At 40.1% G+C, this 25,643-nt stretch overlaps 2 protein-coding genes across 5 annotated transcripts in view; one reads left to right on the top strand and one right to left on the bottom strand.

The window, feature by feature from the left end:
* The window catches only part of KIN (Kin17 DNA and RNA binding protein), a 35,925-nt gene extending 30,689 nt beyond the window's left edge, over positions 1 to 5,236 (bottom strand). The window contains exons 1-2 of one of the 2 annotated variants that reach the window (XM_059915324.1): positions 5,081 to 5,236; positions 1,209 to 1,303 (exon numbers count right to left, since the gene is read on the bottom strand). In XM_059915324.1, coding sequence (XP_059771307.1) covers positions 1,209 to 1,303; positions 5,081 to 5,194 — 209 coding nt within the window. In that variant the 5' untranslated portion in view covers positions 5,195 to 5,236. The remainder of the gene's footprint in view (positions 1 to 1,208; positions 1,304 to 5,080) is intronic. The other variant, XM_059915325.1, reaches the window with a different exon arrangement.
* A 171-nt stretch (positions 5,237 to 5,407) lies between these two features.
* Positions 5,408 to 23,293, top strand: ATP5F1C (ATP synthase F1 subunit gamma). 3 transcript variants are annotated; one of them, XM_059912110.1, is made up of 10 exons: positions 5,408 to 5,524; positions 12,446 to 12,480; positions 12,993 to 13,124; positions 16,219 to 16,423; positions 17,019 to 17,162; positions 17,287 to 17,351; positions 18,969 to 19,124; positions 19,538 to 19,634; positions 22,351 to 22,387; positions 23,152 to 23,293. In XM_059912110.1, the coding sequence occupies exons 1-9, from the start codon at positions 5,469 to 5,471 to the stop codon at positions 22,355 to 22,357; spliced, it is 897 nt and encodes a 298-aa protein (XP_059768093.1). In that variant the 5' UTR covers positions 5,408 to 5,468; the 3' UTR covers positions 22,358 to 22,387; positions 23,152 to 23,293. The 3 variants fall into 3 exon arrangements, with proteins under 3 accessions (XP_059768093.1, XP_059768094.1, XP_059768095.1); XM_059912111.1 differs by lacking the exon at positions 22,351 to 22,387; XM_059912112.1 differs by lacking the exons at positions 22,351 to 22,387; positions 23,152 to 23,293 and having other exon boundaries at positions 19,538 to 19,638.
* Positions 23,294 to 25,643: the final 2,350 nt, after the last annotated feature.

Raw genomic sequence — 25,643 nt, 5'->3', positions numbered from 1 at the left:
ATAATAAAATGTATCACCGTTCAGAATTTCAGAATACCTGTGTAACTCAATGAAGCAATATTTTCCAAATGACTGATGTGTGATGTTACAAAACCATGCATGGGTACAAGATCCACTTAAAGTAAAAGATCACATGGATTTTAATGTCATAGAGTACAAAAGGTTTGCTATATGGTCTCTGATTCCACATTGCAACTAATCTTTAAGAAACTACCACGCCATTGTGTTTCAATGTAGTATCACAGAAAAATAGCCAAAATTATGTGAAAAGGCTACTAAAATACTCTCCCCGCTTCCAACTACACATCTGTGTAAAAGCTGGACTTTCTCTATGTATTTCAACCAAGCAACATTTCAGAAGAGAATGAAGGTAGAAGCAGATGTGAGAAATACAACTGTGTTCTATGAAGATAGACACTGAAGAGATTTGCAAAAATGTAAAACAACTCCACTCTAATTTTTTTGTGTGTTGTAAAATATAGTTAATTTTCATGTAACAATGTTATTTTAACTGTAATAGGCTTATATTGTGATTTTAAATGAATAAATTTTTTTTAATGTCTCAGTTTTAATCCCTAATTTACAAGCTATAACCCACATAAACAAAAGTCTTTGGGGTTTAAGGCCAAAAGGTCTAAAACCCTGGAAAGAAAGAAAGGGATGGAGGCAAGACTAAATATTAATTGTAATAATAATAATTAACAGCTAATATTAATCGAGTACTGACCACTCCTCTAAACACTTTCAAAGTATTAACTCATTTAATCTTCGCATAAACCCTATGAAGGAAAGACAATACTTGAAAGGTGCAAAACCTACAGATGAGGGGACTAAAGCACAGAGAAACTGAATAAGTTCACCCAAAGTCACACAGCTCCTGAGTGGAGAAGCCCGGGTTTAAAGGACTTAAAGACAAGCAGTCTGACTCCAGACCTGTGCTCTTAGCCACAATTGTTTTAGACTGAGAGATGGTTTTTCATATGTTTGAAGTGAATGGAAGAAAGACTGATTTGTGAGACATACTTTTTTAACAATTCCACACAATGATAAACTGTCAAAAGAAAACAAAAACTGAGCACAAAGATAATACAGCTATCACGTTAATATGTAAGGAATAAACAGAGCTTCCAATATATTAAATATTAAGCATCTATTAAACGTCCAACTGAATAAAGCTTATGATATAAGGATGGCTTTGAGTTACTTACTCTGAAAAATAATCCATAAACTGCTGAGGATTTTCTGAAGCCAGCAATAGTTGTCTCTGATGAGATTCGGACATACAATGACACTTAAAGCCATTCTACAAAAATGTAAAGGTAGTGGTTAAATCTTGATTTAGCTCATTATAATGGGCCCTAAATATAAGTATTTAATTAAATCCTAAAAAGCTGCTCTTTGATGATAAATTGTAAAAAATAATCAAGTCACTGGCTGTAAGCACCCTATCGTTTTAAAAATTTTTTTTTATAAAGTTGAGTTTTGCAACCCTGCTAATCAAAGAATCCCAGAAGATTAAAGAGACAGAAAAATACTGCTTTGGAAAACAGACATTAGTAAGAAACATTACAGGGCACAGTAACAGAAGACCGATTTTATTTTTTGACTCAATTTAACAAATTCCTATTGGGCACCTACTTCATACAAAGTGTTATGCAAGCGTTTCGAGGACTATAGCAAAGTAAAATGGGTCATCAGTGAAGTTCCATTAAGGAAACTATTTTCACTCACTTTCCTATACTTTAGCTCATTACCCAAAATACACTTGCATTTTATACATAAACCTTATTTTATCATACTAAATCTGTATCTTCTTCAGATGATTGTAAAAAACATCCAAGTTTTGACTTTGTGTCTATTCTACTTAACATTTGAACCTGATTCTCCACTAGTAAGAGAAATGAAAAATGTGCCTCTCCTCTGTCTCCCCCATCTTGGTGAACAGCACTGTCCTGTACTGTCACCCAGGCCAGGACCGAGGACAGCATCCCAGCGTCCTCCACCTCCACTCAGCACTACGTCTACTCTGCCGTCCTAATAACTTACCCAGTCCCTCGGCTCAATCCCATTGCCACTGCCCTGATTTCAACACTCAGTCTTGCTTAGAGCAGTTTCCTAATCTTCAGTCATCCACAGATGCCTACACAATTCTTGCCTCTTCTGTGCCCTACCTATGCATTACTCTTCCTTAACTGTGTCTTAAAAGGAAACTTGATATCAGTCTCATAAACGAAAAGCCAGCACCACTTTCCATAAATTACAAATAAATCAGTAAGATGAAAGCAAAATAATGTTATTAAATTCTAGAAACTCAAGGGAGTGGATGGGCAGGAGGGGAATACTCCGGATCTGACCTTCCTCCCCCTCAATCTGCCGGTATTAGAGACAGAGACAGGGGAGGGGGCTTGTAGGGGTCAGCTTCTCCTCCCCCAGGCAGGGAAGGGCAATGAAAAGATGTGAGGGCAAACAGGTCAGAATCACCCCAAGTGTCTTACTCTGAAAAGTAGTAATTAAAAGAGAGAATCAAACGTGTCTTCTCTTTCCCTGAAGAATTCTATTTTAGGATAACATTTGAGGATAACCAAATAACCCTAGTTAATGAGAAAAAGCTCATTGTTACAAAAGAATGGTGGTCAACAATAAATGTAAAAAGAACTAGAAAAATAACCACTTTGCAACTTCTAATGAAATAAGTGACACAAGCAAAGATGTTAAAACACGAGTAAAAGGCTGATGGGAAATTGGAGCTATGGGCACGATTCCACACTCCACTAGTATTTGTTCCTCGTTCCCCCATAGTTACTTGCTCTTGCAAAGGGGAAAATATTACTTTCCAACATTACTTTACAGGCTGTCAACTGTACCCAATTTTCTTAGCACTACCAGACATCATGGGCTTCCTTATTTGATGCAATGTGATATACACAGGGTCACCTATCAAGGATTCTGCTCCCAAATAATTAACCTGAACCTAATCAAGCCTTCAGACCTAAGTTCCAGTTTACAAAAACTACAAGAGTTAGAGAAAGAAGACGAACGACAACCACAAGGAAACTTAATTGTTAAAGGGGGAATCCTCTAGGATCATTACTGGCCTAGCCTCTTCAAGTCAATGTCAAGAAAAACAACTGAGGGGAAGGGAGGGAATTCTATTTTAAATTTAAAATTGAGAGAGAATTAAAAGTCCTAACACCTGACACCACAGAGATTTTTAGGGCAGTGAAACTATTCTGTATGATACTATAATGGTGGATATTTGTCATTATACATTTGTCCAAACCCACAGAATGTTCAACACCGAGAGTGAACCTTAATACAAACTATGGACTTTGGTGCTAATGATGTGCCAATGTAGTGTTATTGATTGTAACAAAAGTACCATTCTGTTGCACCAGGCTGATGGTCTGGGAGGCTGTACATAATGAGGGCACAGTGGGTACGAGAAAGGTACAGAGGTACCTTCCGCTCGTTTTTGCTGTGAACCTGACACTGCTCTAAAATATAGTCTAGTTTTTAAAAAGTTCAAACAACCAAATCCAACTATAGCTTTTGACTGGATCTGGGTTTTTTTGTTTGTTTGTTTTTGTTTTTACTTTATTTTATTCAAGTATAGTTGATTTACAATGTTGTGTTAATTCCTGCTGTACAGCAAAGGAATTCAGTTTTTTATACATATATATACATACATACATATATAATTCTTTTTCATATTCTTTTCCATTATGGTTTATCACAGGATATTGAATATAGTTCTCCGTGCTAAAAAAACTGTTTTAAAAAAGCATTCACGGGAACAATTGAGAAAATGTGACTATGGAGTATGCACCAGATGATATGAAGAAATATTTATTAATTTTGTTACGTGTGATGACATATATGGTGGCTATATAGAAAAATATCCTAATATTTTAGAGGAGCGTATTTAAATATTTATAGGTGAAATATCCTGATGCTTGTAATTTACTTTACATATTTCAGAGAAAAGGAAACATGGCAAAGTACTTAAAATGTTAAGCGAAACTTAAAGCGTTAAATCTGGGTAGTGGATATATGGACGTTCCCTGTACTAGTCTCTAGTTTTCTGTGTGAGAATTTTACCTTGACTAGTAGTAAAGAGAACTAAAGAGAAATGAAAGAGAATAACTGTATCAATGTAATTCAACGTGAGGCCCACCTAAAGTATCTCATCCCTCACTTGCAGAAACACTGGATTAGATTATTCCAAGTGCCCAGTGTTCTTCCTTTCCTACCCAATTCAATCTCCAGAGAAAAACGTGATCCTGTCACTAGCCTGCTCTCAATTTTTCCAGGTGCTTCATCATTCATCTAAATAATGTGGAAAAGTGTAAGCTCCACAGCACAGCATACAAAGTTTTCTCAAGATCTGCTCAAAGACCCCTTGAGCCACTTTACACATAATACACTCATTTAAAACTCACAACAATCTTACAAGTAGGGACACTTACTATTCTCACTTTTCAGATAAGTAAACACGCAGAGAGAATGTGACTTGTAAGTGGCCACAGCTTGGCTTCCTAACTCTGATTCTGACTCCAGAGGCCACATCTCACTCGCAATAACATCCTGGTCCTGGCACATGGCAGGTGCTCGATAAATGCTTGTTAGGTGACTAGTGTGCAAGAGCTTAGTTCTCCTTTTTCATCTGATCCCGAAAAGAGGTGTACACCCTGATCATGTCTAAGAGCCACGTCAAGTCAGAGACGTCTGTTACTGTCAATCCCGGGAGTCCGGCTCGGCACTGTTCACCCCGCGTTTCTTGACGACTTGAGTGGGGTCACTTCTCCGAGGGCTGCAAAACCTTTTCTTACTTCATTTCTTTTTTGGGGTTAGACTGGGGAACAAGGAGGTGTCAAAGGCCACTGGCTCCCCGCAAGGACGGGGCTGAAGGGAAGGACGGCCCTACTGAGTTGAGTCCTTGACTCACCCTGCGCAGCCCCCACGACTAGGGACGGGAAACCCAGGCCCTCACCCCGGCGTCGGGGACCTCAGCCTGCATCTCCAGCGGGGTCCCTCCGGGGAGAGGAGGGGGTGGGCAGGGAACCGCCCCGGGCCCGCTTACCTCGTCCCGGCACTGCTTCTGGCACATCTGGCAATACCAGCGCAGCTTCTGAAGCCCCTTAGACTTGATCCTGTTGGCGATGGCCTTAGGGGTAAGAAAATCTGATTTCCCCATCGCGCCCTCCGCAGCAACAACTCTCGGGAGCCAAGCGCCGGGTTGACCGGAAGCGGAACAGGGCTGGCGGGGGTGGGCAGGACAAATACCCTCCTCGAAAGGAGGTGGGGCTTCGGAAGCCTGGGCCCCTCCCCAACGCTCGCGAGGCTTCGTTCCATCCTGCGGGAAGAAGCGAGACTGAATGAGACCACGGGGTGGGCGGGGCGCGTGGGGCAGCTTCCGCGCAGGCGCGGTGAGGCCTGGCTGATCGACCTTCAGCAGAGCCGGTATCACCATGTTTTCTCCGGCGGGCCTTGCCGGGCTCTCGGCCTGGGCCGTGCAGCCGCAATGGTATGGCAGCTCGCGGTGGGAACGGGAGGGTTGCGACGGATGGAGGGGCTCAGGCAGGGGGCAGGGGAAGCGGGTGGAGGCGAGTGGGACGGAACCGGGGTCGCAGGGCCGGCCAGGCCCGGGTCCCTCAGAGGCCCCGGAGCCCGGGCTGCAGGAAGCGCTCGGAACCGGGAAGGGCGCGCCACGTCTCCGGAGGCGGGCTGGGGCGGGGTGAGGGCCACGAGGAGTGCTCATCTGGGACCTCGAGAGTGGGGCCTTGGGCCCAGTTAATTTCAGGGCAGTCGTGGATCCCCTCAGCTACTAAATAAATGCTTAGGGAGCCTCTGCTGCGCGCCAGGCGGCGAGCCTCTGGGAGGCCTTACCCGGGCCCTCAAAGTGGGGGAGGGGAGGGCCCCAGGGAAGGTCCAGCGGAAGGTTAAGGTGTGCTTTTTGCCCTTGGCGCCTTTTGAAACTCTCCGGTGCAGAGCGCAGTAACCCCCAACGCGAACTAAGCAACGACCTTGCAGCAGGCGCTTTGCTGGGCCCAAGTGAATGAAATAAGTGCCCTCGTGGGTTGCAAAGGGGACTTTAAATATCTGTTGGCGAGGAAGGGGAAGACACCTTGCACTATCTCGAAACCGTTGTGCTGAATCAGTAACCCTGCAAGGTCATGACATCGTCCCAAGGCCCCGAGGAGGAGGAGATAGATGGACTTTTATGCGTCATCTGTTCACTGCCACGCAAGTTTTAGGGATTTTAAACATTGGTTTCCCCCCACCCCCAGAAAAAGCATCTTAGAAGGCCTAGGAATAGGCAGACAAACGTTGGTTTGTATGGTACCCTATAATAGCATGAGATGTGTTGAAGCTAGACAGAGTCTGGAAGAATTTCAGATACAGTGCTAAAGGGTTAGCTATAGACTGTAGCACTTCTCCGGTTTTACAGTAAAGGAGAATTCTAAAGAGCCACCCCACTAAACTAGACTTTTGTATCCTAATTTATGAGAAGGGACTATAAAGCATTAATTAAAATAGATATGTGTTCATTAAGCAAAATATTTATAACAATAAACGATTTTCAGCTTAATGAAGTAACTAAATCTGATGTGAAAAACCTACATACAAATGTTAGTGGATTTGCCTTGGAATTCAGAGTTTCTTTCCCCTAATACTGAAAGAGTATTCATGGGAAGTAAGAAGTCACCTTAGTTGGATTCTCACTGGTATAGGTTGTCCCATTTCTTAATCACTCAGCGCACATTTGTTGGGTGCTTGCCCTGCGCCAAGTTGGCACTGTGGAAAGTGCTAAAATGTGGTGAACAAATTGACATGGTCCTGGTGAGCTTTGTGGGACAGTTCCTCACATGCAGTGGTGCTCTGCAAACATCAGCTCTCCTTCCTTCCCATCTTCCTGTGCATTAATGTTATCTGGAAGTATTTTTAGAACTTTAAGTTACCCAAGTTGATCTTTAAAAATGGACAGTTTCTGAAATGAGGACAAAATATATTACATAAAATTGTAAAAATAACTTTTAAAAAACCTGTAAGATCTTTTGAAGATCTTTTAGTAAAGAAGCATTTAAGCGCTCGCTGGGTCTGAGACAACTACTGCGTGGGGTGGGGCTTAAACTGGAACCTCAGTCAGCAAATAAATGTCGAAGTCCTGACCTTACTCCCTTTGGAGTGTTGGTTTTAAATTGTTAGGTTATGAATATTCATCAAACATCAGTTTCTACCTTGGAAAGCATACTCTCTCTGTCCTCTTCCTTTTCATATATTCCATCACTCTGGGTGCCTGCTGTCTTTCCTGCCTCTTCTGCCTTTTCCCTTCCACTCCCTGTAATTGCCTTTTAAATTCAGAAACTAATGTTTCACACTCCACAGAATTAATTTGGAAGGGAAATATATTATACTTTTGTCTTTGCAGAACCAGAAAGAGGCATTTCCTTGTTTGTGTTTTGGTTATTGAAAGCTTTTTAAACTGCAATTTGTTGTTATAGTTTTGGTTTCAAGGAGGTTAGCATACCAACATTAACTAAACATTAGGCTTGATTAAAGATAGTGAAGTTGTTTTAATTGTTCAGGGTGTCAGTAAAATACCCTAAATTTTTGGAAATTAAACTTTTTTTTAAACTAGTATTTAAGAAAACGGAAATAAGAAATTTGGTATCTCAAATCAGGGGGAAATACATTTCTATTTCCTAGTGTTCCACATTGTCTAAAATGGAACTGTTTTATAATAGGAAACCAGTAGGCCGTAAGTTGAACTATGGACACTGAAAAGGGAGAGAGATGGCATTTCAGGGGAGAGAAGAGAGGCTGTCATCTCAGGCTGAGATAGCAGATATTTACTTTTAAACTTGAGGCAGCAGCCTGTAGTGTACCTGATGGAGTGGTGCCAAACTGCCCGGCTTTGAATCCTGACCACCGCTCACCTGGCAGTGTGGCCTTGGGCAAGTTACTCAGTGTCTCTGTACCATTTCCTCATCTGTTAAATGGGGGTAATGCTAGTACCCCATTCACTGGATTAGTGTGAGGATTAAGTGAGTCAGTATTTGTAAAGAACCGAGGACAGTGGGAAAAATGCTTGTGAGGATCCAGATGTATCAGTTGAAAAATGAAAACGAATTTATACATACACGTTCTACATAAAATGTAATGTAAGAAGGTTAGAAGCCTAACAAGACTGGTTTGTGGGTCATGGTTGGTGATAAAGTTCTGGGGAGTCACTTGGTGGAGAGGCCGGGGTCGGACTTTCACCCAGGCATTCAGTGTTAGAATTAGACATACTTCATAATTTTCTTTTCCTTAGGAATTAGTGGATGCTACTTCTTCCTTAATTTTTGTATTATTCAGCATTATGCACTCCTTAAAATTCATTCAAGCTGTCTGTAATTTCTTTGAATGTTACATAGTTCACCCACGAACCTGCTGTGTGATCATAGTAGATCATGGTAATCCGCCATCTATCTGTGCGATTTGCCCTCTGCTGTATTTGACGTGTTTCTAGTTTCTCACATAATCTCCGGAGAATTTTTCAGGACATGATGCAATTCTCCAGAACACAAAACTGACTCAGAACTTCCTTTATCTTCTCATTTGCAAAAACTGTATATTCAGTAGAGCAGTCTGTCGCTAGAGAGAGTTCAGATCAGCTCGTGGTTATTTTGCACTCAAATTGTACTTAAAAAATAACTTTGTAACACAGATAGACATGTTTAGAATTAAATGAAGTCTAAACATGAGAGTGCTTCAGAATTGGGGAAATTAGGGTGTGTGCACAGCAGAAAGAATCACAAAAGATCCTATATCTTCCTGCATACCTCTCACTTGGGATACGTGTGGAGACCCGAACATTCTGTGTTCATCCAGATATAGCATGCAGTTCAGAATTTGTTCCATATGATGTGCTCTGACTAGAAACCTGTGTCAGTTAAATTGGAGTGCATGCCTGAGACCATGCTGTCCCAGTGTCACTCTTTATAGTATCTAAATTTAGATGGGCAAAAAAGTTGTTATTCCAAAAAAAGAAAATCATCCCCAAAATATTACTTTTCAAGTGCCATGATGAAAAGATGTTCATGGGATGGTCATTATGTCGATAAGTCTGCCCTCTGAACTAGCAGAGCTTGTCAGTGTTTGACAGCTTTTATCTTTGCCTTTGGGGGATCCACTCTTTTTTTTTTTTTTTTTTTTTTAATGGCTGTGTTGGGTCTTCGTTTCTGTGCGAGGGCTTCCTCTAGTTGCGGCAAGTGGGGGCCACTCTTAATCACGGTGCGCGGGCCTCTCACTATCGCGGCCTCTCTTGTTGCGGAGCACAGGCTCCAGATGTGCAGGCTCAGCAATTGTGGCTCACGGGCCTAGTTGCTCCGCGGCATGTGGGATCTTCCCAGACCAGGGCTCGAACCCGTGTCCCCTGCATTAGCAGGCAGATTCTCAACCACTGCACCACCAGGGAAGCCCTGGGGGATCCACTCTTCAAACCAAACCTAATATTTTCCAGGTAGTCTTCTTCCTCTTATTTTCTTTATTTTTCTTTCTCCGTGGCTGAGTAATACCAGTAGCAAGATATATAAGTCAAGAGATTTTTAAAAATAACTGTTCTGGTTATGAACTTTCAGACTTACTTTTGTGCACATAAACACATAGAATCACAAAAATGGCATCATATCTTATTTCATAGCCTGCATTTTAAAGTTATTATAGACTTTTTTTAGTCTGTTTTTTAGTACAGTTTTAGATTTATAGAAAAATTGAGTAGCACAGAGAGTTGCATATACCCACACCCCGCTCTGGACATTTTCCCCAGTCATCAACATCTTACATTAGTGTGGAGTGTATACTACAATTAATGAACCCGTGTTAATGCATTATTAACTAAGGTGCATAGTTTCATTAAGGACACTCATTTTGTTGTATACTTCTGTGGGTTTTGACAAATGCATAGTGACCTGTGTCTTCCATTACAGTATCATGCAGAATAGTTTCACTGCCCTAAAAATATCTCCCTAAAATCCTGGCAACCACTGATATTTTTATTGTTGCTATAGTTTTGTCAGTTCTGGAGTCTTATAATTGGAACCATACAGTATGTAACCTTTTCAGACTGGTTTCTTTGACTTAGCATTATGCAGTTAAGGTTCCTCCATGTCTTTTTGTGGCTTGATGGCTCATTTATTTTTATTGCTGAATACTGCTCCAGCTATATGGATGCACCTGTCTGTTCATCCATTCATTCATGTATTGAAGGACATCTTGATTCCTTCCAGTTTTTGGCAGTCATGAATAAAGCTGCTATAGGCATGTGAATGCAGGTTGTCATGTAGATATAAGTTTTCAGCTCAATTGGGTAGGTATTTAGGGTTATGATTAGGGGTATGATTGCTGAATCATGTGTTTAAACTATGTTTAGATTTGTAAGAAGCTGCCAAACCATCCTCCAAAGTAGCCATACCATTTTGTATAACCACTGGTGATCAGTGAGAGTTCCTGTTACCCCACATCCTTGCCGTCATTGGTATTGTCAGTTTTTGTTTTAATTTTAGCCATTCTTTGGGATTTTCTATGTAGTTGATCATGTCATCTATGAACAAAGACAGCTTTATTTCTTCCCTCCCAACCTGTACACATGTTGTTTCCCTTTTTGTCTTATTGCATTAATTAGGACTTCAGTACAATGTTGAGTAGGGGTGGTGAGACAGGACATCCTTGTCTTGTTCCCAGTCTTAGGCAGAAAGCTCCTAGTTTCTAACCATTAAACCTTAGGGGGTTTTTTTGTGGATGTTCTTTATCAGGTTGAGGAAGTTCTCCCCTATTCCTAATTTGCCGAGAGGTTTTTAATCATGAATGGGTATTTGATTTTGTCAGATCCTTTTTCTGCATCTATTGATGATATAATCTTTCTTCTTTAGTGTGTTGATGTGATGGATTATATATTTGAATTTCGAATGATGAACCAGCCTCACATACCTGGAATAAATCCCACTTGGTCGTAGTGTATAATTGTTTTTAATACATGGTTGGCTTGCATTTGCTAGTATTTTGTTGAGGATTTTTGCATCTATGTTCATGAGAGATATTGTTCTCTAAATTTCATTTCTTATATAATGTCTTTATCTGGTTTTAGTATTAGGGTTATGCTGGCCTTATAGAATTAGGACATATTCCCCCTGCTTCTCGTTCTAATTCTCTTTCTTTTTCTTTTTTTCTTTAATTTTATTTTTTTTTGGCACCAACTACTATGTCTACTGATAGTTACAAATCTGTCTCAAAATTCATTATCTCCAGGGAGTTCTCCCCCACCCAGTTTTTCTCTCTTGGTTAAATGACAACACTGTTCATTTAGGTCATTAAATTAGAAACCTTTGGGTCAGCTTGCTCTCACATCTGGTCTTCTGTTGCCTAGCCAACCTCTCAGTCCAGGTGCTTGCCTTCTCTTGTCTGGAAGCCCCTTGTTTGGCCTCCATGTCATCAACATTTGGTATCATTTTATGCTTTTCACTGCCATCCGAGATACCTTACTGAAAAACTAAACTGATTTATGGGCTTAGAAACATTCATCATTTCCCCAGTACCTATAAAATAATATTTAAACTTATTAACCCAAGCTATGTCTCCAGCTTCAAAACTACATCCAGTTCCTAGGAATGCCCTCCTTAGGCCCTCCTTCTTTATGCACAAATTTACCGATTCTTCATTTCTCCCATGGAGCTTTCCAGGCCAACACAGGTACTTTATGGACTTAAGAGCTAAAAGATAATGTATATTCGATAACATGTCTTCACCAGTAAGAGGAGGATCCTCTCGTAATTTATCTTTCACCAACATTACTTTTAAGTCAAGTTATTTTGACTTTAATGCATTAGCACTTTAAAGACTGTAGAAAATATTTAATGTAAATTTCATGTAAATCTAAATTTGCATAAATCTTGTTTATGAGATAATAGTATGCTTCTTGTGGTTAGAGACCATGTCCTGGAGCAGAGTAGCTGCTTAGTAAAAAGCTTACTAAATTGAGTTGAAAAAGTTAAGAATTGGTTTAAATAAACTGTACTTTGACACATATGGTCACGTTAGAATGTGTAGTTGACCCTAAATGTTATTTGAAAAGGTTTCAGTGAACTGAGGAAGTCAGGAATAATATAGGCAAAGACATAGGGGTGGGAAAAGAGCATGTGTGAATGCCATTGTGACTTCAGTGGAAGCTTTGTGTTAGATCAAATAGAATGAGACCTTTGATGGTATAGGGTTTGGTATCAGTATTGAGGAATTTATGTATATATACACACACACATACACACACACACACACACACACACACATTCAGAGTCTTATAGATCATTTCTTTATGGGACACTCTTTAAATTAGTTTATCAACTTTGAAAGTTTTTCTTTGAGCTATTTTTCAAAAAACTAAAATGTTTTTTACCACCTTTATTCTCAGGATCCAAGTTCGAAATATGGCAACCTTGAAAGATAGTAAGTACTTTATCACAATATGTGAATTAAGAAAAACTAAATTTTGACAAATAAAAATGTGCTGCTTTAGCCCATTTACGTATTTGGTCAAAATGGACACAGTGAAGCTATGTCATCTGTGTGCAGCATTGAACTTGTTTTGGAAAAGACCCATGTGAGGTCAACAACATGGTTGTTGATTCTGTTGTCTGTAGAATGATAATGATATAACTAGAAAAAGCTGTGTGTGTATAAAATGTTATGGAATATGTGGCTAAAGGCCATTTTCAGTACCATTTAGTGTTTTAAATACATAATTTATTGATACTATTATGTTGCCGTTTTGCTTGTCCTGTCCAGGTAGCGCAAGGTCTGAGTTATTGGTACTCTAACATTAAGCCTAGCTTAGCAGCTGCTATTAATTGAAGGTCTAACTGCTAATTATTCTACCTTGCAGTTTAGGAAAATATTTCGATAAATTCACAAATGAAATCGTAACTCCTTTATCTTAACACAGCACTTCTATTTTTCAGTTACCAGGCGACTAAAATCAATCAAAAACATCCAGAAAATTACCAAGTCTATGAAAATGGTAGCAGCAGCAAAATATTCCCGAGCCGAGAGGGAACTGAAACCAGCCCGAGTGTATGGAATAGGATCCTTGGGTAAGAGGAGAGTACAGTCACTAATTACGAAGTACCGTTTAACCTAGAGATCACTGCTCGTGACTCATCTGTCCTGAGTACTTCCCGGCCCCCATCTATCACAGCAGCCCTGTGCGGGTGGGGACTGTCAGAGCTCCCGCTTTGCAGATAAGAAAAACTGAAGCCCAGTGCAGTCATAACTACACCTCTGTGACTTGGCATCTGAGCTTCTCTATTTGTTAACCACTGTATGTGATCATGTTCACTTTTAAGATATTCTGAAAATTTTCTTAGATTATTAAATATACCATCAAAAGAACTTGGAAATTTAGTGCATCAGACTCAAATGCTTGATTTCTTCCTGTTACACTGTGATGTGATCTTTTAGGACTGCAGGGTGGGGAGGGGGTGCCCTGGAGTGGAAGGTGACTGAGTAGTCATGGATATGACTCTGAGTACATGAGCGGAATGTTTAAACATCAACTGTAAAGAGGGAGAAATTTGCTTATTTCCAAATTGAAGAAAAGATGTATCTGTATCATCTATGTGTTAGTACATCTATGTATTACATATAAATTACCTTGTGCAATAGTTTTCTTGTGCTCTTCATATTTTTTAAGCATGCATTTATAGCATGCTCTTTTTAATCAGTGTTTTATTTTTTGGCTGCATTGGGTCTTCGTTGCTGCGCGCGGGCTTTCTTTAGTTGCTGTGAGGGGGGGCTAATCTTCATTGCTGTGCGCGGGCTTCTAATTGTGGAGGCTTCTCTTGTTGGGGAGCATGGGCTCTAAGCACGCAGGCTTCAGTAGTTGTGGCTCGCGGGCTCTAGAGCGCAGGCTCAGTAGTTGTGGCACACGGGCTTAGTTGCTCCGTGGCATGTGGGATCTTCCTGGACCAGGGCTTGAATCCGTGTCCCCCTGCATTGGCAGACAGATTCTTAACCACTGCGCTACCAGGGAAGTCCAGTCAGTTTTTTTACATATAAATTTATTTATTTTATTTATTTTAATTTTTGGCTGCGTTGGGTCTTTGTTGCTGCGCGCGGGCTTTCTCTAGTTGCGGTGAGCAGGGTCTACTCTTTGTTGCGGTGCGCGGGCTTCTCATCGCGGTGGCTTCTCTTGTTGTGGAGCATGGGCTCTAGGCGCGCGGGCTTCAGTAGTTGTGGCTTGCGGGCTCTAGAGCACAGGCTCAGTAGTTGTGGCGCTCGGGCTTAGTTGCTCCGCAGCATGTGGGATCTTCCCGAACCAGGGCTCAAACCCATGTCCCCTGCATTGACAGGCGGATTCTTAACCATTGCGCCACCAGGGAAGTCCTAGCATGCTTTTTTAAGCATGCTCTAAAGAAACTTTTGTATGAGAAAACGATAGGGCACTAGGCTTCAGTGGAAATGGCTCCTTGCTTTAAAAATGCCATATTTAGGGAATTCCCTGGCAGTCCAGTGGTTAGGACTTGGCACTCTTACTGCCAGGGTTCGGGTTAGATCCCTGGTTGGGGAACTAAGATCCTGCAGGCTTCGTGGTGCAGCCACAAGAAAAAACAGCCATATTCAGCTTTTCCTAGGAGGCATAATGGAGACTTGCTAGGTTAGGGTTAGCAATCATTAACAACCCCAGCCGTTTGCTCTCCTGAGTCCTGTTCTCCCACCAGCATAATACTGAGCACCTAGTTAGCGGCCCAGTAGAGGTTGATAAATTACTCTAGCCTATTTCTATGAAAAGGGGAAAGTCATTCACTGTTCACCTTTCATGCTGAAACGAGTAAGTGTAATAAATTTGTTTCCCCTCAAAACTCTATAACCACAAAACTATCAAATAAGGAAATTGGCTCAGATATCTAATTATAATATTTGTGGTGTAATATTAAAAATTCAAGTTAAGGCTGCCATTCAGCTTCTAAGTCCTTCAAACAAAAAATACTAACTGCTAGATATTAAATGGCTAATCATTTAAAATATTTAAGAACTTTAAAAAAAATTAAAAAAAATAAAAAGTAAAATATTTAAGAACTTTAAATAGACATTTTATGCTGTACAATATAAAACATAAAAAGAGACTGAAAAGGAATATTTTCTCCACTTCCCTAAACTTTAGAGTTGAGTATTTACTTCTCTCTGCTTTTTATGGAGGGTCCTCAGGTATTGAAATTTGAGAATCACTGCTCTATACTGAAAAAGGCAATAGCAGGAATTTTGTTGAAGTGGGGGAATGTGGCAGCCATGAAGATGCACTTTGTAACTAGAGTGAGCACAGCTGCTGAATCGTCCTGTGTTTTTGCACCTAAGCCATGCTTCCCATGGGCTGCTCCTGGCCAGCACCTGAGCACAGGTGGGATACTCAGGTAGGCGTGTTCTCGTGAGACTTGGGGCTCCCTGGCAGCCTCGCTGAACTTTCCCTCAACTGTACAGCGGTCCAGGAAGCTGCCACCCCACCTTTCTTCCCACTGGTCAGACTGGCATCTTGGTGTGATGGCTATTCTGACGTCCTTCCTATTTTCTCTCACATGCATTTCCCCAGTAAAATCAATGTATATTTTGTCCTATTTAAACACCTCTTGCCTTCTGCTTCTTGGAAGACCAACAAAGTGAGGTTGTTAGTAATACCAAAAATAGGGACTTCCCTGGCGGTCCAGTGGTTAGGACTCCGTGCTTCCACTGCACGGGACACAGGTTTGATCCCTGGTCCCGCAAGCCACGCAGCCCAGCAAAAAAAAATAATAAAAAATAAAATGGCGTCCATCATTTTAATGTCAACAGTTTTCATAAAAGCTTGCTATGTAGATTATATGAGCATTTCAGTAAATATTTGTTTTCTGCTTTTTTGGTTGTACACTGAAGATTTGTCTTCTTTAGAAATTTGGCAAGTCCAGAGAAATTGGTACTTCTATAAGTCTGGCCTTTTTACAAGTTCTTTAATTGTGCTAGCGATTTCTTTTAGTCAGTATTTAAGATAATTTGGCCCTTAGGAACCTTTGTCTTAATAGAGATTTAAACCTTTATGGTTTTCAGCCTGATCGTAAATGAAATACGTGCACAGACACTTGATTATATTGAGGCATCATTTTGTAAATTAGGGATTATTGCTGTATTTAGTGTAATTACACATACTTTTTTTTTTAGCTCTGTATGAAAAGGCTGATATTAAGGTACCTGAAGACAAGAAGAAACATCTCCTTATTGGTGTGTCCTCAGACCGAGGGCTTTGTGGTGCTATTCATTCCTCGATTGCTAAACACTTAAAGAGTGAGGTGGCCAATCTCACAGCAGCTGGGAAAGAAGTTAAGATTGTTGGAGTTGGTGATAAACTCAGAAGTATACTTCACAGGTAATTTAAGTATATATTGTTTATGTTTAAAGGGCTGCAAGAATGAATAAAGGGAAGTTTCTTTGATAGTTTATTTAAGCAAGGTGTCTTTTTTGGTTACCATTTTATACCCAGAGGTTTTGTTTTGTTTTGAATTTTTTTCCAGAATATAGTAGAATGGATAGATTCCTCTGTTTTCTATTTATCTTTTGTTTTTCCTTCTTCCAGACCATAAATGGAATACAATAGGAATATCAGAAGCTATGGGTTTTTGTTTTGGGGGGCGTTTTTTTGTTCTTTTTAATGAGGACTCTAAGGAGCTCTCACAGCCTAGAAATGCCAGAAATGAATGACAGTTGATTAGGACTGGAAGGAGAGAAGTAAAGGCAGAGAGAAATGTAAGACAAGAAAGGCCTGATGTTAGTCCTTAGTTCTTGGCAGATGCTGAAGGAAAGGGACAATCATGATAATGTAGGGGCACCTTAATTCAGTGAACACCCCCCGGCCCCCTCAAAAAAGCTTGATCTGTAGTGAGAGTGTTTTTTCCTTGTTCTCTGTTCTTTCAGCAGAAGTATTCTGTTAAACTATTTTATGTGACCTCTTCATTTTCATGTAGGACTCATTCTAACCAGTTTCTGGTGACATTCAAAGAAGTGGGGAGAAGGCCCCCTACCTTTGGGGATGCGTCGGTCATTGCCCTTGAACTGTTAAATTCTGGATATGAATTTGATGAAGGGTCTATCATCTTTAACCGATTCAGGCAAGAAAAATGTTGAAATCCGAGCTTTTTTATGTTTATGTTCAGATTTTTCAATTAAGTAAATGTCTACTTAACAGTTTAAAATTATACTTTTGGAATTTACATTTGCTTTTGCCATTTCTAGGTCTGTCATCTCCTACATGACAGAAGAAAAGCCCATCTTTTCCCTTGATACCATTGCAAATGCTGGTAAGTAGGTTTTGTATGACGAGTATTTTTCCTATAGAAAGGAGAGATTTGTACATGTAGGAAAACAGTGATTGTCAGGGTGGCTTTTTTTCAGCAGTAACAAAAATAACATTGGGCTGTTTCTGTCACCGTCTATTAGTGGCTTCCATGAAATCATAAACATTTATTGTTTGACAACTCTTACTCCATTCTTTCATTAATTGAATAAATAAATAAATATCCATTGAAGGCCATCATTAGATATGATTTCTGTCCTTGGAGATTGAAGAACTTAGCTAGAATGATCTATCGGCTTTGCAATCTGTGTGTGGGAGCCCTCCCTAACCACAAAACAGATGCTCTAGAATAGAGATTTGAACACTATTCACAACTAATATACGTTGAACAACTCAGTTCTCTTGTTTTGCTGTTGAAACAAAGTGATCATTGCTCAGTGATGCATCCTGGAAATAATACTCAGGAACTGATTATTTTCCCTTTTTGTATATTAGCTTTCTCCTGTTCTAGGTGTATAACTTTGACATTTTTTAAAATAAATTATTTATTTTTTGTCTGCATTGGGTCTTCATTGCTGCGAGTAGGCTTTCTCTAGTTGAGGCAGGCGGCAGCTACACTTCATTGCAGTGTGCAGGCTTCTCATTGCAGTGGCTTCTCTTGTTGCGGAGCACAGGCTCTAGGTGCATGGGCTTCAGTAGTTGTGGTGCATGGGCTCAGTAGCTGTGGCTCGCGGGCTCTAGAGCACAGGCTCAGTAGTTGTGGCGCACAGGCTTAATTGCTCCGCGGCATGTGGGATCTTCCCGGACCAGGGCTCAAACCTGTGTCCCCTGCCTTGGCAGGTGGATTCTTAACCACTGCGCCACCAGGGAAGTCCCTGTAACTTTTACGTTTTAACGTCTTAGAAACTGGGATGCTTCTACCAGTCGATGGCATGTCATTTTTAATTGGCTATGTTATTTTCTTTCTTCATGGTACATAAAATAGGAGTTATAATCCACCGCATCTTAAGTTTGATGAAATCCAGTACTGTCTCAGCACTTTACACTAATGAATGAATTTTGAAGTCTGCTGCTACGTTTCCACTGCCTAATTACTAAAACGCACAGCAGCCTCTTAACTCTTCCTCTCTTCCACATTCTCAGAAAAGCTTTCCCTCCCTTATTTTCCTGACACTTTCAGATTTCCCCAATAATCAAATGGCTGAAATGGGATTTTTATATTACACTATACGAGTCTCAGTTCTTTCCTTAATTTTTTTTATTGAAAAACACAGTCACTGACTGTTGGGTGGCTTCGTGCCCAGCACGCTGCCAGAGACTGTCCAAAGGATTTGTATCCATGAAATGTGGTGCTGTTACTTTAAATGTGGACTTCTTAAGTTTTATGAAGTTAAGCATTTGAAGTAGAATATCAAATGCTTTGTTTACACATCATATTTTGCTGAAAATCTGCTATTATCTGTAGTACGGAAATAGATGAAGCTTTTAAAACTGAATCCTTTAGCCAATCTTACATTGACTTCTCTGTAATTATAAAGAGTTTTTATACTAGGAAGCTGTCTTGATTAAATCAGTCTTTGTGCTGTATCGCTTCAGAGAAATCCATGGCTTGTTTTAACAGAGAGCATGAGTATCTATGATGATATTGATGCTGACGTGCTGCAGAATTACCAAGAATACAGCCTGGCCAACATCATCTACTACTCTCTGAAGGAATCCACCACGAGTGAGCAGAGTGCCAGGATGACGGCCATGGACAACGCCAGCAAGAATGCTTGTAAGCGCTGAGCATGTTCCTGAGAGAATTCCCTTGCGGAAAGCAGCGTGAAGACCCTCACGTCAGAAGGCATTAGCGATTCTGGAAGTGGACCAGGAAGCAGGAGAGCTGGGGTCTAGTCCTCGGCTCTGCCACCGATTCTGTGAGGATAGAAAAATTATATTCTCTGCCTTAAAGGAAGTAATATCTTACTTGGTACGCAGTAAGTGTGCAGGTACTTTGAAAAGGTATCTCGTGGCAGAAACAAAAATACCTTCATAAAATTTTTTGAGCGGCCAGTTTGGGTACCCAAAAGGAAACAGAATCTTATTTTTGAATTAAGCAACACACATCTATAAATGAGTTAGTGAAAAAGGTATTCTTTTCTAGTTTCAGATCTTGTTGTCTAATCTTTTGTTTTGTTTTGTTTGTAGCTGAGATGATTGACAAATTGACTTTGACGTTCAATCGCACCCGCCAAGCTGTCATCACCAAGGAGCTGATTGAAATCATCTCCGGTGCTGCGGCTCTGTAAGTAACCGTGCGTCGCCCTCAGACTCCGTGTGTCATCTGTGCCTGCTAGTTTAACCTTTGCATGTTTGAGTTTCCCATTTTGTTTTGTCTGTTAAAGATGAAATGATCCATTGCTTAATCTTGTTTCCTTAATCGTAGAACATAAAGTTTGATGTAAATGAGATCTCTGGTGTATTTTGATTGTTTCAGCTGAAATATTCAGGCTTAGTTTCTTCTTTTTAGAAATTAGTATATTGCTAGCTTGCACTTTCTTCAAGTTTTAGGAATAAGGATGTGAATAATTCAGTATCATTTATAAAATCTGTCTTTGAAACTTAAAATATTATAAATCAAACTTTCTGAGTTACAGGACTGGTTTGGGGTTTGGTTTTATATAAATCTGCAGATCATTGAATGGTGGTAGGGTCCTGGAATTTTTAAATTAAGTTTTCTGTATCAGTACTGTCTTAGAGTAGTTCTTAAAATACCACTTTCCTCAAGAAAATGTCTTGGTTGTCTAGCTAGATATGTTAATGTTTGTGAAACCAGGGTTACGATAATGGGAATTCTGTTTTAAAAATTATTAAGTTGAACACCCATTATATGCCTCATACAATGCTAGGCACGGTGTTAAAGGATGTGATCCTTTCTTCCAAGGCATTTACGTGCAATAGGATAAGAAAAAAATGCAGATAATTGTGCTGAAAGATAAAATATGTCGTAAGTTATCTTTGACTCATTCTCTCTTACCTCCTGCTAATTGGTCACCAAGTTCTGTAAATTTTACCTTCGAAATATCCCTTGACCCTTTCTCCTTTATGCCCTCTTCACGCAGATCCTTGTCATTTCTCTCCCAAATTAAAAAATGTATTTTTTGAGTGGCACATGTTTTTTCCCTGAAATGCCATCCTTCCCCTACACCCTTGATTCTACATCTGACTCTGTTTATCTTTCCTAACGGAGCTGGGGTAATCCTTTCTTCCAGAAGTCCCCCCTTCCTGGTTTGAGTGGGGCAGCCTCCTGTGCTTCCCTTCATCATAGCACTTACACTGTTTTACTAGGAGTTGCCCTTTTGTTTTTCTGTGTCCTCCTGCGGCTTGGGACAGGGAGTGTCTCATTCAGTCTTGTAGCCCCATCACCTGGCACATACTTCCTCAGTAAATATTTGTAGGGTGAATGAATGACGTGCCATGAATATATATATATATATATATTTATTTTTTTAAATTAATTTATTTATTTGTTTTTATTTTTGGCTGTGTTGGGTCTTTGTTGCAGTGCATGGGCTTCTCATTGTCGTGGCTTCACTTGTTGCAGAACGTGGGCTCTAGAGCGCAGGCTGAGTAGTTGTGGCACACGGGCTTAATTGCTCCGCGGCATGTGGGATCTTCCCGAGCCAAGGATCAAACCCCTGTCCCCTGCATTGGCAGGTGGATTGTTAACCACTGCGCCAGCAGGGAAGCCTGCCATGAATATATTAAGACCTGGCAGTTCAGCAGAGAGAGAAGTAACATTTTATTGGGGATGTGAAAACGTGAATCCAGGTTTAAGAATCAGGGAAAGGTTTATCACTACGATGACATTTAAGTTGGTCCTTTTGTCTCTGGAGGATAGAAATGGGCAGAATGCCAGAGACACAAATAAACTGGTTGAGACTGTCCTGTGTTGGTTGGATCCAGCAGCCTTCCTTCTCTTATTTTGCTTTCAAGCGTGAGTTTAAAAGACTAATCCATCTCTCAGCCTGTCACTCCTGCTCTGTTAACATCAGAGTCCAGTGCAGTGATGAGCGGCCCTGCCATTTACCAGCTTGATAGACGTGGTTAAGATACTCTCCCTGCAACGCAGTTGTTTTCTATGACATGGGGGCTAATACAGGGATTAAATAAGTGTATTATTCACGTCCTCCTTGCTGTACTTCGTACTGCTGGAGCCACGCCGACTTCTTCTCGGGTGGTGTGCATGCAGAGGCCTGGGGGACAGTTCTGACTGCGCTCTGAAGGTCTGGGAGCTGAGAGATGTGGAGAGCCAGGGAAAGAGGAATGAATGCTCGGAATAGACGGAGGCTACAGCCTCTGCAGAATTGAGGACCAGGCTCTTTCTTGATTAGGAATGCGGGGACTTGGCTGAAAAGTAGCAAAACCAGAGAAATGAGGAGAGGGAGATTGGGACATGAAGACCAAGAATTTTAAGAACTCAAATAACTGGAAATTGACTAGTTTTCACTTTCTAGAAAGGCAGTCTAAATCCTTTATTGCAAGTTAGCTGTGCAGCCCCACGGTGGATTATTTATATGAATGGACCTGCATGCTCTGTAACCTGTCAGCTCTTCTGCTTAAAGGCTTTAATACAAACACATTTGGCTCTTTGGTAATAATATAATAGGCATGAATAAACCATAATTGAGGTACCAAATATTTAGTTGCTAGCCTAAAATTTTTTAATATATTGTATGCTATTTATAGAAAAGTTGTGGTTTAAAGTATGCTTTCATAGTCCTGCCTACTTGCATGAACATGGTTTTATTGCTTCTAACCAGATTCAAGTCTATGACCTTTTATAACAATCATTGAATCTGTTTTAAGGGAATATTTTGGTAAGTATTTATGTGATATACTCAAGGTAGTGAGTGAGGAAGTGGGCTTTTTTCGTCAGAAATTGTATGATTAACCAGCATGGATTGTTTCTTGACCTGCTTGTTTTGTGTTTGTCTTTTTCTTCTAATATAATAACCCAGGAACTAATGAAAATCGAGTTTCGTCCTCAGACAAGAGGTAAAGTGGTAATATTTCACACACTCTCCCCTACCCCGTCAGAAAAGAAACCCAGTCAGGTAGAATTGAAGGTAATTCAGCAGCAGTGAAAGTGATTCCCTGAGAGATGAGATGGCCAGGCCATTGGAGCAGCAGCCAGCTTGTGGGAGTATGTGGGTGATGCTAGTGGGCTTTTTTTTTCTTCTTAGATATATTAAATAAACTGTAAGGATAAAGAATTAGCATTCTTAGGACCTGTCTGGTGGTCCAGTGGTTGGGACTCCACGTTTCCACTGCAGGGGACACGGGTTCGATCCCTGGTCAGGTAACTAGGATCCCACATGGCTCGTGGTGCGGCCAAAAAGAAAAAAATTAGCATTCTTTTGAGTTATTAAATACAGGCTGGTGAGGAGCAGTGGTTCTCAAACTTCCTGGTCTCAGAACGCTTTGATATCTGACTTCACAGAGGATAGCTCAGTTCTCTCCATTTCTGTATTCATTCTGTTCTGATATTACATGTCACGTAGGCTCTGGAAAACTCCACCGTGTGCACCTGAGAATGAGAATAAAATAGGCAAATAACATTGTTATGAAAATAGTTTCGCCCTCACGGACCCCATGAAAGGGTCCCCAGACCAAAATTTGAGAACCACTGGTGTAGAGTAGTAGCATTTTATTATGTAGAGTCAGTTCTTTAAGTCCCACTGAAATATGTATTATCTCTTGACATCTTTATTTTTCAAAAAAACATTGTTTTTTATTTGTTCTGTACTTTTATCTTTCAGGTAAAGAAGATTCAGCAAGCTGATTTTGTTTTTAGCTTACTGCTGTCCTTGTCAGAAGAAATTGTTGGTCCATTGTTTAAATCAGTAAAGACAGCGAGATATTTGTAAATTATCTTACAATAAATGACTCACCATAAGAAAATCACTGTCTTTTCTTATTATATAAGAACAGCACTTTTCCAAATGAGATCTTAAAACACTTAAAAATATTAACATGCTTCTATTAAGAAGATAGTTGAAGAGGCTCCTCTGATTTTCTGGTTGCCTAACAGCCGTGGAAAGCCTGGCCTCCGTGGGGTCAGAGTGGAAGGAGGAGGCATCAGGCCACAACCCCAGCCCAGGCCCCCGAGCGCCACACCTTCATAGAACAGCCAGCACAGGGAAGCAAACGCGCTGTCCGGGTCATCTGCTGTTTCTCACGTGCACGGTGTAGAGTTTCAGGCATAAATCTAAATAAATTTTTAAATCTTTTCCAAGGACTGAGAAACATTTCAGTAGGATATTTACCCCATATTAGCATTTAGATAACCATTAAGATTGGGCGCGTGAGCTATTCCACACAGCGAGTTGGCCATGCCAAAGTGTCAGGGTTTTTTCCTATTTATTTAAAAGAGGGCTTAGGGGTTTTTATTGCAAAAGTAGTATAGGAATTACAAAAGACTGTAGAACTATAAAAAAATACAAAGCCCATTCTCACTTAACACTTTATATTACTCTTTTAAAAAACATTAAGTAAATACATGCATATGCTATTATTTTACCAATAACTATTCATAAAAATGAACAATAAGTAATATAAAAATGGATTAGCAACCACAAACCTGTAAAGAGCAGTGTTGCCACTTTAAGAAGAAGGCTGCCAGGGAAAGATAAACTGAACAGAATCTCAGGGTCATTTTCTAGCTTCCCTGAAAAGTTACAAGAGGCATTTTGATTTCCGAGCCTTGGTGACATTTGTTTTTCTCTGAAAGCTCATAGGTCTTTACCTGTGTTGCTCTGAAATGTCACAAGGATGATTGTTAATAAGCATCCTTGGGGAAGTCTTTGCACACTTGGACGAGTACTTCTGTGTTCTTAATTTTTGGAAGTGGAATCGATGACTCAAGACTATGTACATTTTTTGATGGACACTGCCAAATGGCTCTCAAAAAGATTGTAAACTTGTGCTAACTGTATAAAATTGATTTCCTCTACTCGCTGAGACTTTGTCTATCTTTTAATCTTTAATGATCTGATGGGTGAAAAGAATAGACTACTCATTCATTGCCCATTTTTTTAAGTGAGTTTTTCTCTTTTTCTCATTGAAACATAAAGAGTTCTTTGCATATGAGTGACATCAGCTCATTTGTGTTGCAAATTAATTTGTGTTAGAAAGTTTGCACTTCCACTACTTGCAGATGCAGCATGGGGTCTTGAGAAATAAAACTAAGCAAGGATTTAACACGAGTGTTCGATGCATAGAGCAGTGGTTAAGAGCATAAACTTGGGGCAAACTGGGTTGGAATCCCAGTTCAACCCTTACCAGCTGTGTGACATTGGGCAAGTTACTTAATCGTTCAGTTTTATCATCTGTAAAATGACGATTAAAATAGTACTTATTACCTCATAGTGTTGTTATGAGGACTAAATGAATCAATATTTGCAAAATACTTAGAAACTGATGTGGGACTAATGCTGTGTCTGTGATCAAATGTTACCTGATCTATGTAAGTGACCATCGGTTCAACATCATGTTTCTGATGTTCTGTGTATTAGCACTCGTAAATTCTGAAGCTACGATGATAATAATTATACTTCCCTATAGGAGCTTACAGTCTGGAGCAAAGACAAGCAAAAAATGAAAAAAAAAAACGTGGTAAGGTTTTTTGGTAAACTGTTATTGAAGTATAGTGTATGTACAAAAGAAGGCATAATTCATAAGTTTATGGCTCAGGAAAATTTGCAAAGTGTAAACACTCATGTATCTACAATCTAGATCAAGATCTAAAAGGTCCTATCGTTACAGAAGCCTCCCTTGTGTCCCTGCCCTTTTTGTTATCTCCACAAAAGTACCCACAGTCATGACTTCTATCACCATAGATGTGTTTTGATTGTTTTTGAAATTTAAGTAAACAGAATCATACAGATGGAGCCTTTGGGGTCTGCTTTTTCTTAAAATTCAGTATTATGTCTGGGAGATTTCACTCACATTTGTAGAGCAGTTTTTTTCATTGTTTTATGTTACCACATGTGATAAATATCTTAGAGTTTAGTAATTCTGTTGATGGACGTTTAGGTTATTTCCAGCTTGGAACAATTATAAATGCTTCTCTAAACCTTTTGTGCACCTCTCTTGGTTTAAATTTGAAAGAATTTCTGTTGTGCACATACCTAGCAGCGGGATTGCTTGGCCATAGGTTCTGTAAATGTTCTGCTGCTTTGGCACTGCCAAACACTTTCACAGAGTGGATGTATTGATACCAATTTATACTCTCTGGCAGTTGTCTACATCC

The sequence above is a fragment of the Balaenoptera ricei genome, chromosome 2 (genome assembly GCF_028023285.1).
Source record: "Balaenoptera ricei isolate mBalRic1 chromosome 2, mBalRic1.hap2, whole genome shotgun sequence".
Lineage (NCBI taxonomy): Eukaryota > Metazoa > Chordata > Mammalia > Artiodactyla > Balaenopteridae > Balaenoptera > Balaenoptera ricei.
The sequence above is the reverse complement of the archived record's forward strand: the minus strand, read 5'-3'. Positions and strand labels throughout refer to the sequence as shown.